The 18,073-nt window shown below is 53.8% G+C and overlaps 7 protein-coding genes across 7 annotated transcripts; 5 read left to right on the forward strand and 2 right to left on the reverse strand.

Moving 5' to 3' along the window:
• Positions 1-125: 125 nt before the first annotated feature.
• On the forward strand, positions 126-2,328 carry Z517_08516 (uncharacterized protein; the record flags this gene model as incomplete). The annotated part of the gene is made up of 7 exons (XM_013427032.1): positions 126-406; positions 471-749; positions 811-1,064; positions 1,128-1,264; positions 1,330-1,427; positions 1,506-2,039; positions 2,154-2,328. 7 exons carry the CDS (start codon positions 126-128, stop codon positions 2,326-2,328), a joined length of 1,758 nt encoding a protein of 585 aa, XP_013282486.1.
• Positions 2,329-2,933: 605 nt separating this feature from the next.
• On the reverse strand, positions 2,934-5,107 carry Z517_08517 (uncharacterized protein; the record flags this gene model as incomplete). The annotated part of the gene is made up of 8 exons (XM_013427033.1): positions 2,934-3,421; positions 3,525-3,634; positions 3,700-3,780; positions 3,869-4,199; positions 4,276-4,706; positions 4,776-4,904; positions 4,963-5,003; positions 5,060-5,107. 8 exons carry the CDS (start codon positions 5,105-5,107, stop codon positions 2,934-2,936), a joined length of 1,659 nt encoding a protein of 552 aa, XP_013282487.1.
• Positions 5,108-5,630: 523 nt separating this feature from the next.
• Positions 5,631-6,768, forward strand: Z517_08518 (uncharacterized protein; the record flags this gene model as incomplete). Its single annotated transcript, XM_013427034.1, has 2 exons — positions 5,631-5,727; positions 5,834-6,768. 2 exons carry the CDS (start codon positions 5,631-5,633, stop codon positions 6,766-6,768), a joined length of 1,032 nt encoding a protein of 343 aa, XP_013282488.1.
• A 315-nt stretch (positions 6,769-7,083) lies between these two features.
• On the forward strand, positions 7,084-7,889 carry Z517_08519 (uncharacterized protein; the record flags this gene model as incomplete). Its single annotated transcript, XM_013427035.1, has 2 exons — positions 7,084-7,627; positions 7,687-7,889. The coding sequence occupies 2 exons, from the start codon at positions 7,084-7,086 to the stop codon at positions 7,887-7,889; spliced, it is 747 nt and encodes a 248-aa protein (XP_013282489.1).
• A 1,091-nt stretch (positions 7,890-8,980) lies between these two features.
• On the forward strand, positions 8,981-12,457 carry Z517_08520 (uncharacterized protein; the record flags this gene model as incomplete). Its single annotated transcript, XM_013427036.1, has 1 exon — positions 8,981-12,457. One exon carries the CDS (start codon positions 8,981-8,983, stop codon positions 12,455-12,457), a length of 3,477 nt encoding a protein of 1,158 aa, XP_013282490.1.
• A 1,456-nt stretch (positions 12,458-13,913) lies between these two features.
• Positions 13,914-15,067, forward strand: Z517_08521 (uncharacterized protein; the record flags this gene model as incomplete). Its single annotated transcript, XM_013427037.1, has 2 exons — positions 13,914-14,566; positions 14,668-15,067. 2 exons carry the CDS (start codon positions 13,914-13,916, stop codon positions 15,065-15,067), a joined length of 1,053 nt encoding a protein of 350 aa, XP_013282491.1.
• A 991-nt stretch (positions 15,068-16,058) lies between these two features.
• Positions 16,059-18,030, reverse strand: Z517_08522 (uncharacterized protein; the record flags this gene model as incomplete). The annotated part of the gene is made up of 6 exons (XM_013427038.1): positions 16,059-16,405; positions 16,511-16,838; positions 16,932-17,409; positions 17,477-17,641; positions 17,700-17,733; positions 17,805-18,030. The coding sequence occupies 6 exons, from the start codon at positions 18,028-18,030 to the stop codon at positions 16,059-16,061; spliced, it is 1,578 nt and encodes a 525-aa protein (XP_013282492.1).
• Between the last annotated feature and the right edge of the window lie 43 nt (positions 18,031-18,073).

Below are 18,073 nucleotides of genomic sequence, written 5' to 3' on the forward strand. Positions count from 1 at the left end.
CATAGTACCTTCTACAAAGTATTGTCCAACAGGGCCTATACAACGTGCTCAGCGCAATACAGACACTAGATTGAGGTGTAGCATCGAAACTGGTCTCCGCTGACCCTCGATTGGGTCTCAACACCATGGTCGCGTCTCAAGACAATGACAAGGCAAAACAGGCATCAGTGAATGCAACCAGCCATCTTGCCGAAAAGTATGGCTGGAAGAACACAAACGAGGCAGGCTACACCATCAACGAAGTCCCCTCCGGACTGTTGCGCCCTGTCAAGATAGTATGCCTGGGTGCCGGTGCGTCGGGCATCAACCTGGCCAAGCTCGTCCAAGATCAAATGCAGAATGTCGAGCTGCAAATCTACGACAAGAACTCTGATGTCGGGGGCACTTGGTGGGAGAATCGCTATCCGTACGTTGGATCACAACAGGGGACTATCGCCGTGGGCCCATGGATCGAGACTGACACAACATAGCGGCTGTGCTTGTGACATTCCTTCTGCAAGCTATCAGTTCACCTGGGAGCCACATATCTGGTCTCAGTACTACGCGGAGAGCCCGGAGATTTTTGACTATTTCAAAGGTATAGTCGTCAAGTACGGGCTGTCAAAGTACATCAAGCTGCGGCACCGGGTGGACCACGCCGAGTGGGACGAGGATGAAGGTCACTGGAACATCACCGTCACAGACTTGGAGTCTGGAGACCAGTTCACCGAGTCGTGCGACATCTTCATCAATGCCGGCGGCCCTCTCAAGTGTGTCCCACCAATATTTCCCCCGTTATTCAAAGTTTCCCCACTAACTGACATTATTTAGCTTTTGGGAGTGGCCCAAGATAAATGGCCTCAAAGATTTCAAAGGAGTGCTTGTCCATTCTGCGGCGTACCCGGAAGGGCTCGATCTGAATGGCAAGCGTGTCGCCGTGGTAGGTATCGGATCAAGTGGTGTTCAAATCACCGCCAAAATCCAGAGTCAAGTGGAAAAGCTGTACACGTGGATCAGTACACCTACATGGATGACCCCGTCCTTTGCCTCGAAATACTCGGGTGTGGGTGGAGGCAACTTCAAATGTAAGTCTATCGTCCTTGAATTCATTTTACCATCAAGAACGACTACTAATGACTCATCCAAAGATTCTGAGGAGCAGAAGAGGCGGTTCAGGGAAGAGCCGGGCTACTATCTCAAGTACTGCAAAATGGTGGAGACGCAGCTGCAAGAAGGGTTTCTAGCATTCCACCACAATACTCCTGAAGCGCAAGGTCTGGAAAAGGTAATATAGCTCGACGCCCCATGCTGGGGTAAGTACTCTACGGATCACTGATCGATACTCGGCAGATGGCAAGACAGGAAATGATGGAGAAACTAAAGGGAAGAGACGACCTGATCGAGAAACTCATTCCCAAAGATTTCCCCGTCGGATGCAAACGGCCAACGTGAGTCTCCAGGACATGTGGACACATTTTGGAGTTATTTTTTGACATCTAATCCTCACTGATTTTATCTGCTTCCAGTCCTGGAAACGGGTTCCTCGAAGCTCTCATGTCTCCCAATGTCACGACCTTCACCAAAGCCCTCGACACAATCACCGAGCAAGGATTCCTCGACCCCGACGGGAACGAGCACGAAGTCGACGTGATCATCCTCGCCACGGGCTTCAACACCACATGGGTTCCCCGATTCCCCATCATCGCCAACGGGTACAACCTGCAAGACCAGTACCGCAAGAACCCCATCTCGTACCTCGGGCTCTCCGCGCCCTTCATGCCCAACTACTTTACTTTCTACGGGCCCTACGGCCCGCTGGGCCAGGGCAGCGCACTGTGCATGATTGAAAAGATGGCCGAATATTTCGCGCAGATGATCCGGAAACTGCAGCTCGAGAACATCAAGAGCTACACCCCGAGGCTGAGCGTCGCCCTGGACTACCAAGAGCACACGGACCTGTACCACAACCGAACCGTGTGGTCGGGCAACTGCCGCAGCTGGTTCAAAGGTGGCAAGCTGGGCGGGAAGATCATGCTACACCCAGGAACAAGGACCCAATAGTAAGTGCTTCTCCCTGCCCACCTGTTCTCCCTGATAAAGATATTTCTGCGAGTTCCGTTTGACGCTGGACGGTTTTTTGCTAACATCCCCGTTTCTTCTTGCACTGCTCTTAGCATGGAGCTCATCGCAGCCCCGCGCTACGAAGACTACGAGATCCAGTATCGTAATCGAAACGTGTGGTATTGGCTCGGCAACGGCTTCTCGACACGGGACTTGGACGGCAGAGATCTGACGTGGTATTTGGGCTTGGTCGACGGCAAGGACGAGCAGCAACATTTCGATGTTTGACCGCCGCGATAGAGGAAAGGATATACGCCTCTTTATATAGTGTTTCTATATGGAATCTCACTCCACAAACTATGTTAATGAGCTTGTGTGGTGAAATTATCTTGCAGTTTGATAGTATTTTTCTGCCGCCACGTATCCCACTGTTTTGCAATGTAATAAAAGGGAGTATACAGCACATTTACACCATGTATGTGAAGCATCCTCTAACGCCGATCTAGCAAAGTTTTCTTTCAGTTCTATATTCTGTTTTGCCATGTACGATTTCATGGGTCCTTTCTACACACGAGCCTGGCGGAAGGAGGAGTGAAAATGGAAAGTCAAATACATATTCTCATGGCCATCGTACTTGGAGCACCCTCGATCGAAATGCACAAGATCAGCATGCTCCAACCTGTACGCGGAAGGATCATTTTGAAAGTCAAAGTCTCTAGAAATCATAGGTCTCTCGTTACTACGGACGTTATGGGGAAACAGGAGGGACGAATCCCTCCCCCTGCGGGAGAATGACTACACCTACATACGAACACCTCTACAGAGCCATCCTGCCTCTTCAACCTTGTTCAAAGGTCACACTCTCTCCCCCCTCTCACTTCATTTGCAATCCCTCAGTTCGATACCTCCCCACGCTGCCTCCGATGGACCGTGAGAGGTATCGGCTTCTTCATGTAGCCCATGTAGCTGCGCAGGCCGAGCCAGAAGCCCGCGTGGTCGAAAGCCGGGGACATCTCGAACGAAAAGTCCCGGAGCACGTGGGCGAGGAGCAGCCGCATCTCCAGGTACGCCAGGGCCTTGCCGGGGCAGATGTACTGGCCCGCGCTGAAGGGGATGAAGGAGCGCGTGTCGTGTTTCCAGGTCGGGTCGCGCCTCTCGTCGATCCAGCGCTCGGGCACAAACAGGTGCGGCTTGGTGAAGCTGCGCTCGTCGTGCGCCATGAACGTCGGCTGGCACGACACCTGCGTGTTCTCCGGCAGGTAGTGTCCGTCGACCACGCAGCCGCCCTTGGGCGTCGTGCGCTGGCTGCCATTCGGGGCTGGCGGGACCATGCGGAGAGATTCGTTGATGACGGCGTTGAGATATGGCATCGATTCAGGCCCTGGGCGGGTTTGGGGACACACAGGTTAGTACTAAGCTAAACCAACAGCCAGACCATATACTATGTCGATTGAAAAGACGCGGGTATGTAGAGGAACATGTACCTAGTTTACGGCCGTCGAGGTTCTCTCCATGCTGTTCCCAAGCCTTGTCGACCTCTTCGATCAGTTGTTTCTGGACGTTGGGGTCCCTGGACATGAAGTAGAAGACGAAGCTTTCCCCCGTAGACGTCAGTTTATCTGTCCATGGAGTCTTGAAATAAGTGTGGAAACCACCAACCTTAGACACACGGCGGTCGTGTCACTACCAGCGACGATGATGACGGGTGAGTCGGACTCGAGATCTCGTTTCGCCAGAGCCCTGTCGTCATGGAAGAATCCATCCCGTCAGCCACAAGAGTCTCTCTTACCCCCAGAAATCAGCACAAAAGGGGAGAAACGTCATTCACCTTCCAGATTCATCATGAGCCAACAGATAAGTGAAGAGATCGGTGGGTTTGGTCCCCATGGCCAGCCTCTTCTCAAACTGTTCCGCCGAGGTTTTGGCAAATCGCTCCGTCTGGGCCTTGTCCTCGGGATCCATGGGCAGGTACTTGAAGATGGGCGTCAGCCACTGGACGTTGCGGATGAGCTCCGTCATCTTGAGACCCTTCCGGACCAGGTCGGCCAGCTCTCCGGAGTTCTCGTTCTCGATAAACGAGAAGGTCTCGTTGAAGGCCAGGTCCGCCATGGCGTCGAACCCGAAGAAGTCGATGAACGCACCCACGTCGATTTCCTTTTCTGGTCACATCCCATTCTCGGTCAGTTCGACGCCTCGCCCTGTCCGCTCGGGAAGATCGGATCATGGGAAACTTACCGGCATAGGTGTCGAACTTGCTCCTCAAGACGTTGATGATTCTCACGAGCCGGGGTTCGTATGAAGTGATGGCCTTGATCGCGAGGCCCTTGTCCCAGAACTTACGGCGAGCTCTGTGTGCCGCAATGTCTCTCTCGTCTCCGAGACTGACGCCGTCGGCCCACAGTCGGGTATCGTAATTCGGCCCTTTGCCCAGCTTATTCGCTGCCGCTCCGTGGACGTATTTCAACGACTCTGGGTTCGCAAAGGAGAGCTCGTTGGGGCCGATGCGGACAATGTCGCCGTACTTTTGGTGGAGTTCGACATAGTCGATGTACGTCTTTCCAAAGCTGGTCAGGTAGAAGCCGTACCACTTGGTGATCTTTGCCAGTACCGGTCCCGGATACTCCTTGAGTGGATGGAGAAATAGTCGGTACACTGTAATGCTTGACCTGTTGTTGGGCGATCACCGTCGGTCAAAATACTTCCCGTCGTGCTATGGAACGATAACCACCACTTACGCTAAAGCAAAGAGGTGCACCCCAAGGAAGACAGGCCAGAGGCCTAGACTCGTGCTGAGTGCCCTGGATTGATGGAACAAGGCAACGAAGGCCAGCAAGGACAATGTCGCCAACTCTGCGAGATACTGGCTAAATAGAGGACATCAGCTGGCCAGATACGCCGTCTTTGTATACCTTGGGAACTTACAAGAGCGTCGGTTCTCGTCGATTGTACTTCAGATGAGCGGCCTACCAGCCGGGTCAGCCTGTCGACACTCTACGAGAGGAGAAAGGGTAGCAAATACCAGACCGCTGAACACGGCCCAAACGCAGGTTGGTACCAGAAGGCCCATCGTTGAGGGGGGAAAAGAACGAAAACCCTGCTGTTTCAACCCCTATGTCCCTCTGAGAATAGAGTGGGCTGTGACAGGGACACTCTTTTCAGCACGACGACCCTTATGAGGGATGGTGTGGGTGGTGGTCAAAAGGGGAAAGGAAAAACGAAGTGGGCCGGAAGGGGACAAACTCCGAATGCGGTCTATAGAAGCCCAAATCGGAGACTGGCCACCTCAGGGTGTCCCCGTATTCCGGGAGATTCATAAATCCCTGTCATGGAGAAAATTGGACATGGTGGCAGGTGTGGAAACTCCGCATTCGTGTCACGCAACACATGCAACGACCGAGACATCAGAGAAACAGTCTGCGAGACACTGAGAGCCCGTCGACTGGTGTATGGGGGTATCGGTATGGTTAATGGTTAAGTCCTGTATGCGTGTGAACGCGGCTCTCTGCATATCTTTTGGCCCAGGGTATTGTCTTCCTAGACCTCGCCGTTGCCCCCTAACAAGCAGCCCTCCCTTCCAGCTCCTCTACAAGATGAAGCCACTCCCCGATTTTGATTCCCTGCCACCAGTCGAAGGCAGACCCCAAGGAAATACGTGGGGTTTTTGGGGTGCAGACGATGAGATTGGAAGTGAGTGTTACACAGAGCGATCTTTCTGTTCGGCAGGGGTCGATATGATCTGGATTTCTCTACCAGCTCTGATATCTCCTGAACGCTTCTGACTGGCGGCGAATAGCCTTGAATCTCCTTACCCCAGACGTGGTTCAACGTGCCGCCGCAGAGGTCAAGAGCGGAAAGTCGGCGTCCCTAGACTTTCCCCTTGACCACTTCAACGAGCGCATTGGCTCCCGCCGTCAGCTCGAGCAGAGGGTGGTAAACTATCACGAACTGGCGGGCATGTACGTCTACGACGACGAGCTCCATTTCAACACGCAGAGTAGCTCTCAGTGGGACGGCATGACACACTGTGCGACCCAGAAAGACGGGTTCTTCTACAACGGCCTCAAATTTGAAGACGTGTTGAGCAAGAAAGACGGTAGAAATGGGACCCATAGTCCGTATATCCACTATTCCACCCAAATTGCCCAAAGAGAGGCCGCTGACCAGTTCCCAGGGTGGCTACAGAGAGGCGGGATAGTTGGTCGCGGCATCCTTTTGGACTATCCGCTTTGGCGACAAGAGACTGGCCAAAGCCTGGCCAATGCAGGTTCCAGCCATGCCATCACAGTGGCCGAGTTGGATCAGGTGGCCAAACACTTTGGCGTGGAAATCCGACAGGGAGACATTCTCTTGCTTCGCACAGGATACAGTAAATGGTACAAATCGTGCCCGGCCGAGGAGAGGACTCGAGTCATCAAGGGGGAAGCATTCATTGGGGTAGAAGAGTCGATGGCATCAGCGCGGTGGCTTTGGAACAAGCATCTCGCGGCTGTCGCCACAGACGCCCCTGGCTTCGAAGTCTGCCCGGTCCCGTGGGGTGACGAATCCAAGGTTGTACTGCATGAGTGGATATTGGTTCATTTTGGCATGCCCCTTGGTGAGCTTTGGAACTTGGAGGACTTGTCGGTGCTCTGCCAGCAAGAGCGGCGATGGTCATTCTTTTTCACGAGTGCGCCTCTAAACGTAATCGGAGGAGTAGCCAGTCCACCGAATGCCATAGCCGTGCTGTAAGCGTAGTTCGATCGAACAACAAACCTAGACACAAAGTTTTCCCTCCAAGATTCCATTCAGCCTATACAGCTGATGCCTCCGCGAGCCAGAAGTGAAGGTAGGTGTCAGAACTGGAGTGCTCGTGCCCACTCGGCGTTTGCGTGGCATGTGGCATTTCCGGAGGGGAGCACCTTGTTATATGTGGATCTTTTGACATTGACTAATCGTCTATTGCTGTTTGAACTTGCCGCCACAATCGTGTCAGACTTATTCCTGTCATAAGTCAACAGTCTGCGCCCACTGGTATCGAAACAGCACTTTCGCATTCCCTCAGCAATGGAGCGCAACTCTCTTGCAGGAAAGGTTATCGCCGTGACCGGAGGTGCTTCAGGCATCGGACTCGGCATCGTACAGAAGTTGATCACCCTGAAAGCAAAGGTCGCCGTCGCAGACGTCAGCCCCCAGCCGGCCGAGTTGAAGGACTTACCGAGTCTGATATACACCAACGTCGACGTCTCATCTAGAGAGCAGGTTCACGCATGGGTCGAGGAGATTGTGGAGAAATTTGGCCGACTCGATGGAATGTGTGCAAATGCTGGAATCTGCCCCTATGAAGGAGGCATTGTCAGCGACGAGCTCTACCACAAAATCTTTGCCGTCTGCGTTACGGGCGTCTGGAACTGCGGGACTGAGGCGTACTGGCAGTTCAAGAAGCAAGGAGGTGGTGGTGCCATTGTCAACACATCCAGTGGCGCTGGTCTTCGGGCTGTCAAGGGTTTGGCTGTGTACAGTGCGGCAAAGCACGCTGTGATCGGGTTGACTCGGGCTTGGGCGCTCGATTGGGCCTTGGAAGGCATCCGTGTGAACTCGCTGGCACCAGGTAAGACTCCTGTCGCCAGACTCCAAGGAATAGAGAGGCTACTGACGCACAAACTCTAGGCCTCACGGAATCCGGCATGCAACGAGCAACGTTTGCGCGATTCCCAGATGTTGCCGAGCGACTCGGCTCGGGCACACCAATGGGTAGAATGGGCAAACCTCACGAACTAGCCGACAGTGTTATTTTCCTTCTCGGAGACAGTGCCTCGTATGTAACTGGGCACGTGCTGAGCTGTGATGGAGGAAGCATGAGCGGAGCGTAATTGTCTGCAAACAGAATCGAGGTTGTCGCTGTCTTGTTAGTCATGAGAGAAAATGATCGAAGTCCACTGTTCAACTTCATCGAATCGAATGTCGTGACCCATCACGCCTATTTCTCTTCTCTACAACGAAACATGCAGGTTCAGAAGTACCTCCCCTTGTTAGAGGGTTTGTTAGTAGAGGACTTCGTTGGAAGGTTAGGCGGCAGTGCTATCAGCCTGCGCCTTAACAGTACTGAGATAGGTAGGTCTGGCGAGGGTGTCACATGCGCCCTCCTTCCAGCCATCTCGGAACACGGTCTCGGGGGAACGACTTGGAGAGGACCTCTCGTCCCTCATGTCTCGCGTCTCGTAAATTCCATCAATCAACACCTTGACCGAAAGATTTGACTGACAGTCCCACATTGCCTACCCTCAAGATGAGGGTTGATGCGATGAATTCTTCTCGAGACCATCACCCTGATGTCAGAAGCAGCGGATATCCTCTCTCGAAAACACCCTGCCGAGGGACGTTATCACTCGGGCCGCCCTATGTTTTACGAGTAGTTAGCCGCTGATCCAAACCTAGTTGATCGGAGCTTTCGTTAAACTTCCAAACATTTTCGAGGTGAAACTCTCCCCAGCGCCTTCTCTTGCCAAACATGGCCGCCCCCAGCCAGACGACAAGGCCCGCCAGACCGTCTAGAGTATCGCTCGACGCTGTGCTGGCCTGTCACGGCACAATACGGAGCCATCCGACTCCGAGCATCTCATCTACTGGTCATTACATGCTTTGGCCCTGTCAGGAACCACAAGAAACCTCGCCTATGTCTGGTGGGTGCCCCTTTGTGGGATGGACTATCGAGACGAATCCGGGGTTGATCTCGTGGGAGTCCGGAGACATTCAGGCGGGGATAGGAAATATGGTCACCAGGCTATCATGAAAGAACTCGCGCCTGCCGAGGATAGGGATGGTAGAGGACTCGACTTCCCGTGGTTATCGGATCTCAGGGCGCGATTCATAAGTCGTCGGATCGCAGCCAAGGACATGGTTTGTGGTCGAAGCAGGCAGAGAAAGCAAGCGCTCACCACGTTCAAAGATACCGACAAACACCATGGCGGTAGCTGTTGAATCCAGCACTATTGTGCCCCCAACTGGAATACCAGACACTGGGCCTGTGAACCCTCCGGCCCAGCGCGAGTCACTTGCTACCCGTGTCGCCCAAATCTTGCAGAGAGGCGGCGATGCACCCGCACTTGCGGAGCGAGATCGCGAGGTCGTTGGTGATCCAGAGACGGGCGAAACTTCTCTGAAGCTGTTCCCGTCCTTTCGAACGTTGAGCTTCAAAGACGTCTGGCAGCAGGTCCGTGATGTCGCCTACGACCTTTACTACGATGCGGACGCCCCGCTCCGTCCCCGTGTTCCTATAGCATTCCTTGGATTCTGTGGCATTGACTACTCGGTCCTGGAATTCGCTGGCCATCTACTCGGGGCAGTGATTGCACCGCTTCAGATTGATGCTCCACTGTCGACGCTCGATCCGCTCATAGCAGAGCTCGAGCCATTAATCATAACCGTCAGTATCGAGCAGGTGGACAAGGCTGCGGAGCTGGCCGCGAATAACAAGATGGTTAAACGTATCATTGTCTTCAGCTATAATGCTGATTTGTCTCTTGAACGATCCATTTTCGATGCTGCTCAAGCCAAGCTGACGGCAAGAGGCGTGTCGGCCAAGTTGGATTCCCTTGACGATATCCGCCAGCGCAGCAAGGACTCTCCAGTTCCTCCACTCGATATGCCTGAAAAGGGGACAGATCCGCTGCACCTCCTTGTCTACACATCTGGAAGCACCGGCACACCAAAAGGTGCCATGATAACACAGCGTATCATGCTTCGGATGTGGAGTCTAGACTGGTCTCAGCACAACGGGGGGGAAGTCACCCTTTGCTATTACCCTATGAACCACATTCTTGGCCAGTCGTCTGTCGCGGGCTCTCTCGTGTCTGGAGGTATTTGTTGCTTCACCGCCAAAAGCGACATGAGCACGATCCTGGAAGATCTTGCCCTCGTACGACCCACCAAGTTTATCATTGTTCCTCGTGTGGGGGAGATGATTTACCAGTGGTATCTAGACGAGTACAGCCAAAGGTTGAAGAATGGCGCCGATCCCAAGACCCTGGAGTCGGACCTCAAAATCGAACTCCGAGACAAAGTCATGGGAGGACGCATCAAAAGCGCCTTGGTCGCGGGGGCCAAGTTGAAGGAAAACATTACAGCGTTCATGGCGGAAGTTCTGGGCACCTTCATCGAATTTGGATACGGCGGGACAGAGATGGGGGTCGTGTGCGCCAGGACAAAAGTCCAACGGCCTCCAGTGATTGACTGGAAGCTGGAGGATGTACCAGAGATGGGCTATTATACCAGCGACAAGCCATACCCCCGTGGCCAGTTCCTGCTCAAATCTGAAAGTGTGGTAGCCGGATACTTCAAGCGCCCAGATCTCAATAGCAAGGTCTTCACCGAAGATGGCTACTACATCAGTGGTGACATCCTGGCCCAGGTTGGACCCGACGAGCTGATCTTCCTTGATCGCACAAACAATGTCCTCAAGCTTTCTCAGGGCGAGTTCGTGGCGACCCAACGATTGGAATACATCTTTGCCGACAAGATTCCCGAGATCCGACAAATCTACATCTACGGTGAGAGTGATCAAGCCTACCTCGTCGGCGTCATTGTGCCTTCCAAGGAAGCACTGGAAGAATTCGGCAGCAATATGGATGAGCTCAAAGTGATCCTCCACCAAAAGATCAAGGATGTAGCCAAGGAGGAAGGCCTCCTCCCATACGAGATCCCTCGTGACTTCGTTATCGAAACCACGGCCTTCAGCTACAACAATGGCCTGTTGTCGAATCTTCTCAAGAACCTCTACCCGAAACTCAAGATCAAGTATAGGGATCAAATGCGAGCCCTTTACAGCAGCTTGGCTGCAAAGCAGCATGAAGAACTGCAGCTGCTACAAATTTCTGCGGACAATCTCCCGACCCTGGAGATTGTTTGCAAGGCGGCACAATTGGTGCTAGGAGACACATCGACAGACGTGGATCCGGACTCGTTATTCTCCGAAAATGGTGGCGATTCTATCTCATCGCATACCTTTTCCAAGAGGCTGCAGTCGCTCTTCAACATCGACATCCCGCTGAGCGTCATCGCCAATCCTGCAAACAGCTTTAGAAACATCGCCAACTTCGTCGACCAAGCAAAGGCCCAAGCCAAGGACAAATCCCTGTTTGAGGTGCTTCATGGCAAGAATCCCACAGTGGCCCAGGCAACGGACTTTACCCTCAACAAGTTCATTGACGCCGAGGTTCTCGCAAAAGCTGCACAGACTCCATTTGTGACTGGACCCATCAAAACAGTCTTGCTGACCGGATCTACTGGGTTCTTGGGCCGGTTCAACTGTCTCAAATGGCTTGAACATCTTGCGCCCATCGGAGGCAAGGTGATCTGCATTGTGAGAGGGAAAAACAACGCCGATGCCCGACAGCGGCTTGAGTCTGCAATCGATACCGGCGATAAAGCCTTGCTGGAACATTTTAATCAACTCGCTCGCGATCACCTTGAAGTACTCGCAGGAGATCTCGGGCAGATCCATCTTGGACTGGACTCCAAGACCTGGCAGCGCTTGGCCGACTCGGTTGACCTGACCTTCCACTCGGGCGCCCTGGTCAACCATGTGCTCCCATACAGTGAGCTATTCCACCCCAACGTGATTGGCACGGCAAACCTGATTCAGCTGGCCATCACCACTCGTCGCAAGCGCTTCGTCTATGTGTCGACTCTGGCAGTGGTCGGCCGTGAGGACCAACTTGACGAGAATGCCGATGTGCGAGTTGCCATTCCAAAAGTCCCGATCGACCAGTCACATGCGAACGGATACCGAGTGAGCAAATGGGGAGGGGAGGTGCTCTTGAGAAATGCCCACGATGCGTTTGGCTTGGCGAGCACCGTCTTCAGGAGTGACATGATCTTGGCCGACCGCAAATATGCCGGACAAATCAACGTTCCAGACATGTTCACCCGACTCTTGATCAGTCTGATCTCGACCGGAATCGCGCCCGCCTCCTTCTACCCCATTGGCCCGGATGGCCAGCCACAGCGCACGGTGTACGGCGGGATCCCGGTGGACTACCTTGCCGAAGTCACCAACGGCATCGCTCTGGCCCGTGAAAGCGGATATCAGACCTATCACGCCCGGAACCAGGAAGCCGGAGGCGGATCCCTCGACACCGTCACCGAAGGGCTCGAACAAAGCGGCATCAAGATCCAACGCATCCCGGACTACGACGACTGGTTCACGCGCTTCTCGGCCGGTAATCGTGCTTTGCCAAATGGCGTGCGGCAGCGCTCTTTCCTCCCTCTTCTTCGATCCTTTGCGAAGCCGAATCACGGCATCCAAGCCCAATCTACAGATGAATTCCGCAAGGCTATCCAGAACGCTCCAGAATGTCCCGAAAAGACGATTCCGGGCATTACTCTGGATATAGTAAAGAAGTACGTCTCCGACATCAACCACCTTCAACTACTTCAGTGAGGGACTACGTTCGTTTTTACAAGGGGCCGTCTCTTTTTTTTTTTTTTCAGAAGTTGAAGCCAGATGGTTTGGAGCTTTGAGGTGTCTTTTGCGTTTCCAGAAGATTCCATAAGAACAGAGGGGGACATGATATAGCCGCCACGGTCTGCAGAGCCTTGCTGCTAGACCTCTGGCCACTCTAGCTGGTAATCTTAGATATGTCCGTTTTTCTATTCAGTTGTGATCTTGGTCGTTTCCAACCTTCCATCAACGACCTGTGTTCATAATTCTTGTAATCCCTCCCAGCTCACTCTTAACTAGCTCCTTCGAACGATCGCACACCGGGAGTTGTCTATACCACCATGCCAATGACGACTCCCCTGCCTTCTCTGAATCACTTCAGCCAGCCACTGATCCATCTGCCCATCCGACGCCTGCGCCCTGTTTGTTTGACCTCTGTTTGACAGTGTGTAGCGGCCAGGGTCAGGACGGAGTCGGGGAACGAGGACGGAGGAACCGGGACGTCGAGACGCTGGCCAGCGAAGCATAACCCGAGGTTTTTTTTTTGTAAAGTCGCCCTTGCGATAACCGAGCCTAGGTCCAGGAAGGGGGGCATAAAAGGGAACTATTCCCAAAGATGGTGTCTTGAATAAGAGATTCTGATCGGACTTGGTGCGAGGTAAAACTCTTTCCGCAAAAGCAGTCGGTTGGAGGCAGGCCTCTCTGCTACTGCATTCTTGCTTTCTGGACAACACCAAATACACATCACGACGACGAGAGGAATCTCCGTTGGTTCGCTACGATGCTCATTGCCCCTACGTGATCGGGAGAAGTACCTACATCGTCGTAGTCACAGCCCTAGCCCATCGTCCTAGCCCAACGAGCTCTCTTCCTGGGGACTTTTTGACTCTCGACCCGTTTTGGCCAAGAGCAATACTCCATCGTCGGAAAGGGGATAGGCGCGCCGCGTGGCGCCTGAGAGTGGGGGGGGGTTATATGTCTTCTTGACCGCCATGCGTTTCAAGGGATGTAAATGACCCAGACGGACATAACCTCGGATATAGACCGAATGCCCGTAACACCTTCCTCCGAGCATAGTAGGGGGTTTTGGGTGGGTGGGAAAATGGTGTATTCCTCTAGCATATGTAGGCTGGAAGGTGTCTTGTGGAGAGGTGTGTATGTGTGTCATTTACTATCTCCTTGGATTGATAGCTGCTACTCCCGAAAAGGCTCATCTGGTAGATTACTTGGTCAAAGAGGGGCAGCATAGAGAGTAGATCTTGATCATTGTTATTTACAACTCTATATTTGCCGGCCGGGGAAAGAAAATACGAGTCTGCGAAGAAAGAGTATCATTTTTCAAAGACCTTTTTCTCCTCGAAGCGATAGTACAGAGCAAGACTGCTTGTCGCAAAGTGGTTATCAACGACGGAGAGAAGGACACAAGAGAAACACCGTTCGAAAGAGTAACATCAAGATGACGACAGCACCGAAATTCAACTCAAGGACCGGAGCCTTCGAGGTCGCCCGTGCCTTTCCCGATGCCGTCAAGGACAAGACCATCATCGTCACGGGCGTGTCGCTCAACGGGTTGGGCATGAGCACCGCCGAAGCGCTGGCCTCGCAGGCGCCGCGCCTCTTGATCCTGACGGGCCGATCGGCCAAGAAGGTCCAGGACGTGATCGACGTCCTGGCGCCCAAGTATCCCGCGACCAAGTTCACCTTCTTGAACCTGGATCTGTCGTCGATCGCCCGCGTGCGCGACGCCGCCGCGGCGCTCCTGGCAAACCCGGACGTCAAGCAGGTCGACCTGCTCATCTGCAACGCCGGGGTCATGACGGTGCCCACGCGCGAGCTCTCCGAGGACGGCAACGAGATCCAGTTTGCCACCAACCACATCGGCCATTTCCTCTTCGCCAACCTCATCATGGACAAGTTGATCGCGTCCGCAACGACGTCCCCCCGCGGGTCCACCCGAGTGGTCGTCGTGTCCTCGTCGGCCCACCATTTCTCGCCCGTGAGGTTCTCCGACCCCAATTTCACAAAGACCCAGGCCGAGCTGCCCGAGGAGGACCGGGCCAACGCGCCCATGTTGGAGAGCTTGAAGATGAGCACGGAGGGAGTCTATAGGTAGGATTTTTCTTTCTTTTCCCTCTTTTTCCTTGTGAAAGTTGATCATCCGTCGGAACTATCTCTACAACACTGACCCGATGCTTTTCTGGCGTAAATAGCCCCTACATCGCGTACGGCCAGTCCAAGTCTGCAAACTGTCTGCACGCTCTAGGCCTGAACCGGCGGCTCCTCCCGAAATTCGGCATCCGATCCTACGCCATCCACCCGGGCGTCATCTTCACCGACCTGTGGCGGCACACGGAGCAGGCGGTCCAGGACAACATGAAAGCCGGCGCCGACGCGGGTGCCTACGAGCTGAAGAACCTCGACCAAGGCGCCTCGACGACGCTGGAGGCGGCGCTCGATCCGGACATCGCCGAGCCAGATGCCGAAGGACATAACTATTACCTGTCGGATTGTCAGCTGTTGGAGCCTGCGGCTTGGTGTCAGCGCGCCGAGGGGGCGGAGAAGTTGTGGGATCTCAGCGAGTCGATCGTGAAGCAGAAGTTCTCCTGGTAGACAAGCAGACAAGCAAACCAAGTAGCCTGGGTCTTTGATTCTAGCCAGAGACCGGGCCACAAGTTCAAATGGTGTTCACAGTGGGCTTCAATCAATCAAATAACCTTGCGAGAGAAGCCACTTGGGGACGACTAGATGAGATGTAGAATCGACCGGCACGGAAAACTTGCTTAGAAAAAAAAAATACATGGTTTCTCAGGAGAGCTATCCCTTGGGAAGCCAGTCATGACCAACAACTCCTCCTCTCAGGGTAGGCGCGTATCTCGCCACGGAAGATGGTTATTCCCCGATATCCCCACGACCCACGACAAATACCATCAATTTGATCATCTGACCTCTACACAAAGCATAACAATTTGTGCGTGGAGCGCCCCCGAAGGAAGCTACATAAGTACTCGGTGCATTAGTACTCGGTACATAGGTATGAGATGGTAGTATCGACTACCGGTCCAATGATCCACTTTAATCCCCTCTGCCCAACAATTTCCACCCTTTAATCTGCAGCTAACTTGATACGGATCGATCGACCGGATGAGGAAGGTAGGTTGTTTACTCACTCTGTACCGTACAACTACAGGTACCAAGTGTGATGGCGTATGGAGCGAGTGAAGATGCATGGCATGTTTTCAAGAATATAAGAGTCTGCTTTGGCCGAGTAGCTTTGGTAAGGTATAAATAGTACGAGGTATGAATCGCTCCGGTGCGAGAAGGAAAAGAGAGTCCATCGAAGGAAGACTGTCGTCGTTCGTTCGTTCGTCCGTTCAGCGAGATACCCTCATCCCCTCAAAAGGCTATCTTTGGTATAAAACATCACTCGGACGCTGGCATCATCTAGGCAGGACCTTCTCAGCTGCCAACATACCGCAGGTCGATAACAGCAGTTGTCGCCTGAACCGCTGGGTAAAATATCCCAACGCCCCCTTCTCTCTCCTCCTGCCTGTACGTATATGTCTGTACGTGTCTGCCTGGGAAGCAAGAGCGCCTCTCTTGCCTACAGCACAAAGCGGAACCTAGGACCCTCATTCTCCTCTCCCGTTTCGTTCCACTTTTGCGGCTCGTCGAGCGACGCGCCGCTGGACATCTCCACGACGGTCGGAGCCGCCACGACGGGCCCGTATCGAGCGTCCAGTCTCCGGTTCTCAAACAGCAGCAAGGTGCGCAGGGTGAGGGCGAGAAGGACGGTGAAGAACATAAAGGCAGCGCACACGGCCATGCCCTTGCGGTAGTAGGGCCCGTCTTCCTCGGGGAACAGGCGGGTCGAGATGAGTGAGGCGGTCTGCGCGATCAGGTTGAGGATCGTCAGGCCCATGCCGCGCTTGGTGTCGGAGCCTTGGTTATCTAGAGCACGAGTTGGTAAGTCTTCTCCGCTCGGAGCGTATATGCATTCATCGAAAAAGGGGTTTGGACGACAGGGAGTCATGATGATGATAATGATAAACTTACTCAGAACCCACGGCAGGATATTCGCCATTGTGGGGAAGATGGCGCCCGCAGCCAAAAACACTCCAAAGTATCTCACGGCCGTCGGTTTGGTGGCGGCGAGGAGAATGTATCCGACTGTTCCGATCGTCGCCAGGGTCATAATGGTCACGCCGCGCTGCCGGGTCCTGTCTGTGATGTAGGTCGAGGCGAGGGTGGTGAAGAAGGCGAGAAGATACGGCGGTGCGGTGAGGCCCTGTGCGTGGATGCCGCTGAAGCCGATCTCGACTAAGATGGTGGGCAGAAACACCGGCAGGGAGGTGAAGGACAGGTTAGTGGAGAAGTACATCAGCTAAAAGAGTAGTCAGTATGACAGACCAGTGTTGTGCTCAAGGGGAACATCTGTAAGAGGTATGGGAAGGACTAGGTACGGCAAGATACATACCGCCGTCAAGTAGTTCTTGTAGTCAAAGAGTCCCTCTCCAATATCTTTCCACCTAAGATGGCCGATTCTCTGCTCTGACTCCATGCCAACCTGTCGCAGGCTCCTTGCCTTTGCCACAGCCCGCTCCTCTTCTGTGAGCACCTTGAGACTCTCGGGGGTGTCTGGGAGGAAGAACCAGGTGACCAAGCCGGCGGCGACACTGGGTAGACCCTCGGCCACGAACAACACCTTCCAGCTTGCAAAAGCCGCATGGCCAGAAGTGATTCCGTATGCCAGGACACCGGCGAAACAGGTGGCCAGGGGACTACAGCAGAACTGGATGCCGATGCGGAAGCCCAGCTCGCTGCGATTGTAGAAGAATGAGAGGTAGTAGACGATTCCCAATGCAGAGCCGGCCTCGGCCATGCCCAGGAAGAAACGGCAGGCCATCAAGCCTTGCCAGCTGGAGGCTGAAGCCTGGAGGGTTGCTACGAGTCCCCTAGATAGGCCCAATATCAGACAAACAAAGCCTGCACGAGAGTAGGGGGCTTTATGCTTTGACATACCAGGTAGTGATGGCGGCTGTGGCACACCAGTGCGGTGGGAACCTCTTCCAGCAGAGGATGAAGGGCTCGAACACGATGAAACTGATATAGAAGATCTGTAATAGCCATGCGTAGCGGTTCGAGTCCAGATCGAGATCCTCTTGCATGCCGGCGATTTTGGCATTCCTGACAGAAGATGAACTTTCAGTCTTGTTTCCCAACACAAGTAGATGGGAAGACATACCCGATGTTGGAGCGATCGAGGAAAGATAGCAGGTCTAGGGAGACTCGATCAGCAAACCGCAGCTTCGGTAGGCGTTTCAGCCATACGTATCATGGGAAGACGTACACATCATGCAGATGATAGGGAGGACATGTAGGTCGAACTTGCGTACGACTCTCTTCTCGAGCTGGCGAGCATATTCGGTCGACGTAGAACCACCCTCCTCTACGGTCCCGATCTCGAGATGCGGAGACTTGACATTTTCGACGCGCACTTCGCTCCTATTGCCGTCCGCCTTGTGCACAGGACTGCTGATCGTGTCGCCAGCGGCCGGAGTCACCTGTGAAGCCATGTTAATTGGCCTTGGGTGACAAGTGCTGGGAAAAGGGAAATAG

Source organism: Fonsecaea pedrosoi (assembly GCF_000835455.1).
Source record: "Fonsecaea pedrosoi CBS 271.37 unplaced genomic scaffold supercont1.5, whole genome shotgun sequence".
Taxonomy (NCBI): domain Eukaryota; kingdom Fungi; phylum Ascomycota; class Eurotiomycetes; order Chaetothyriales; family Herpotrichiellaceae; genus Fonsecaea; species Fonsecaea pedrosoi.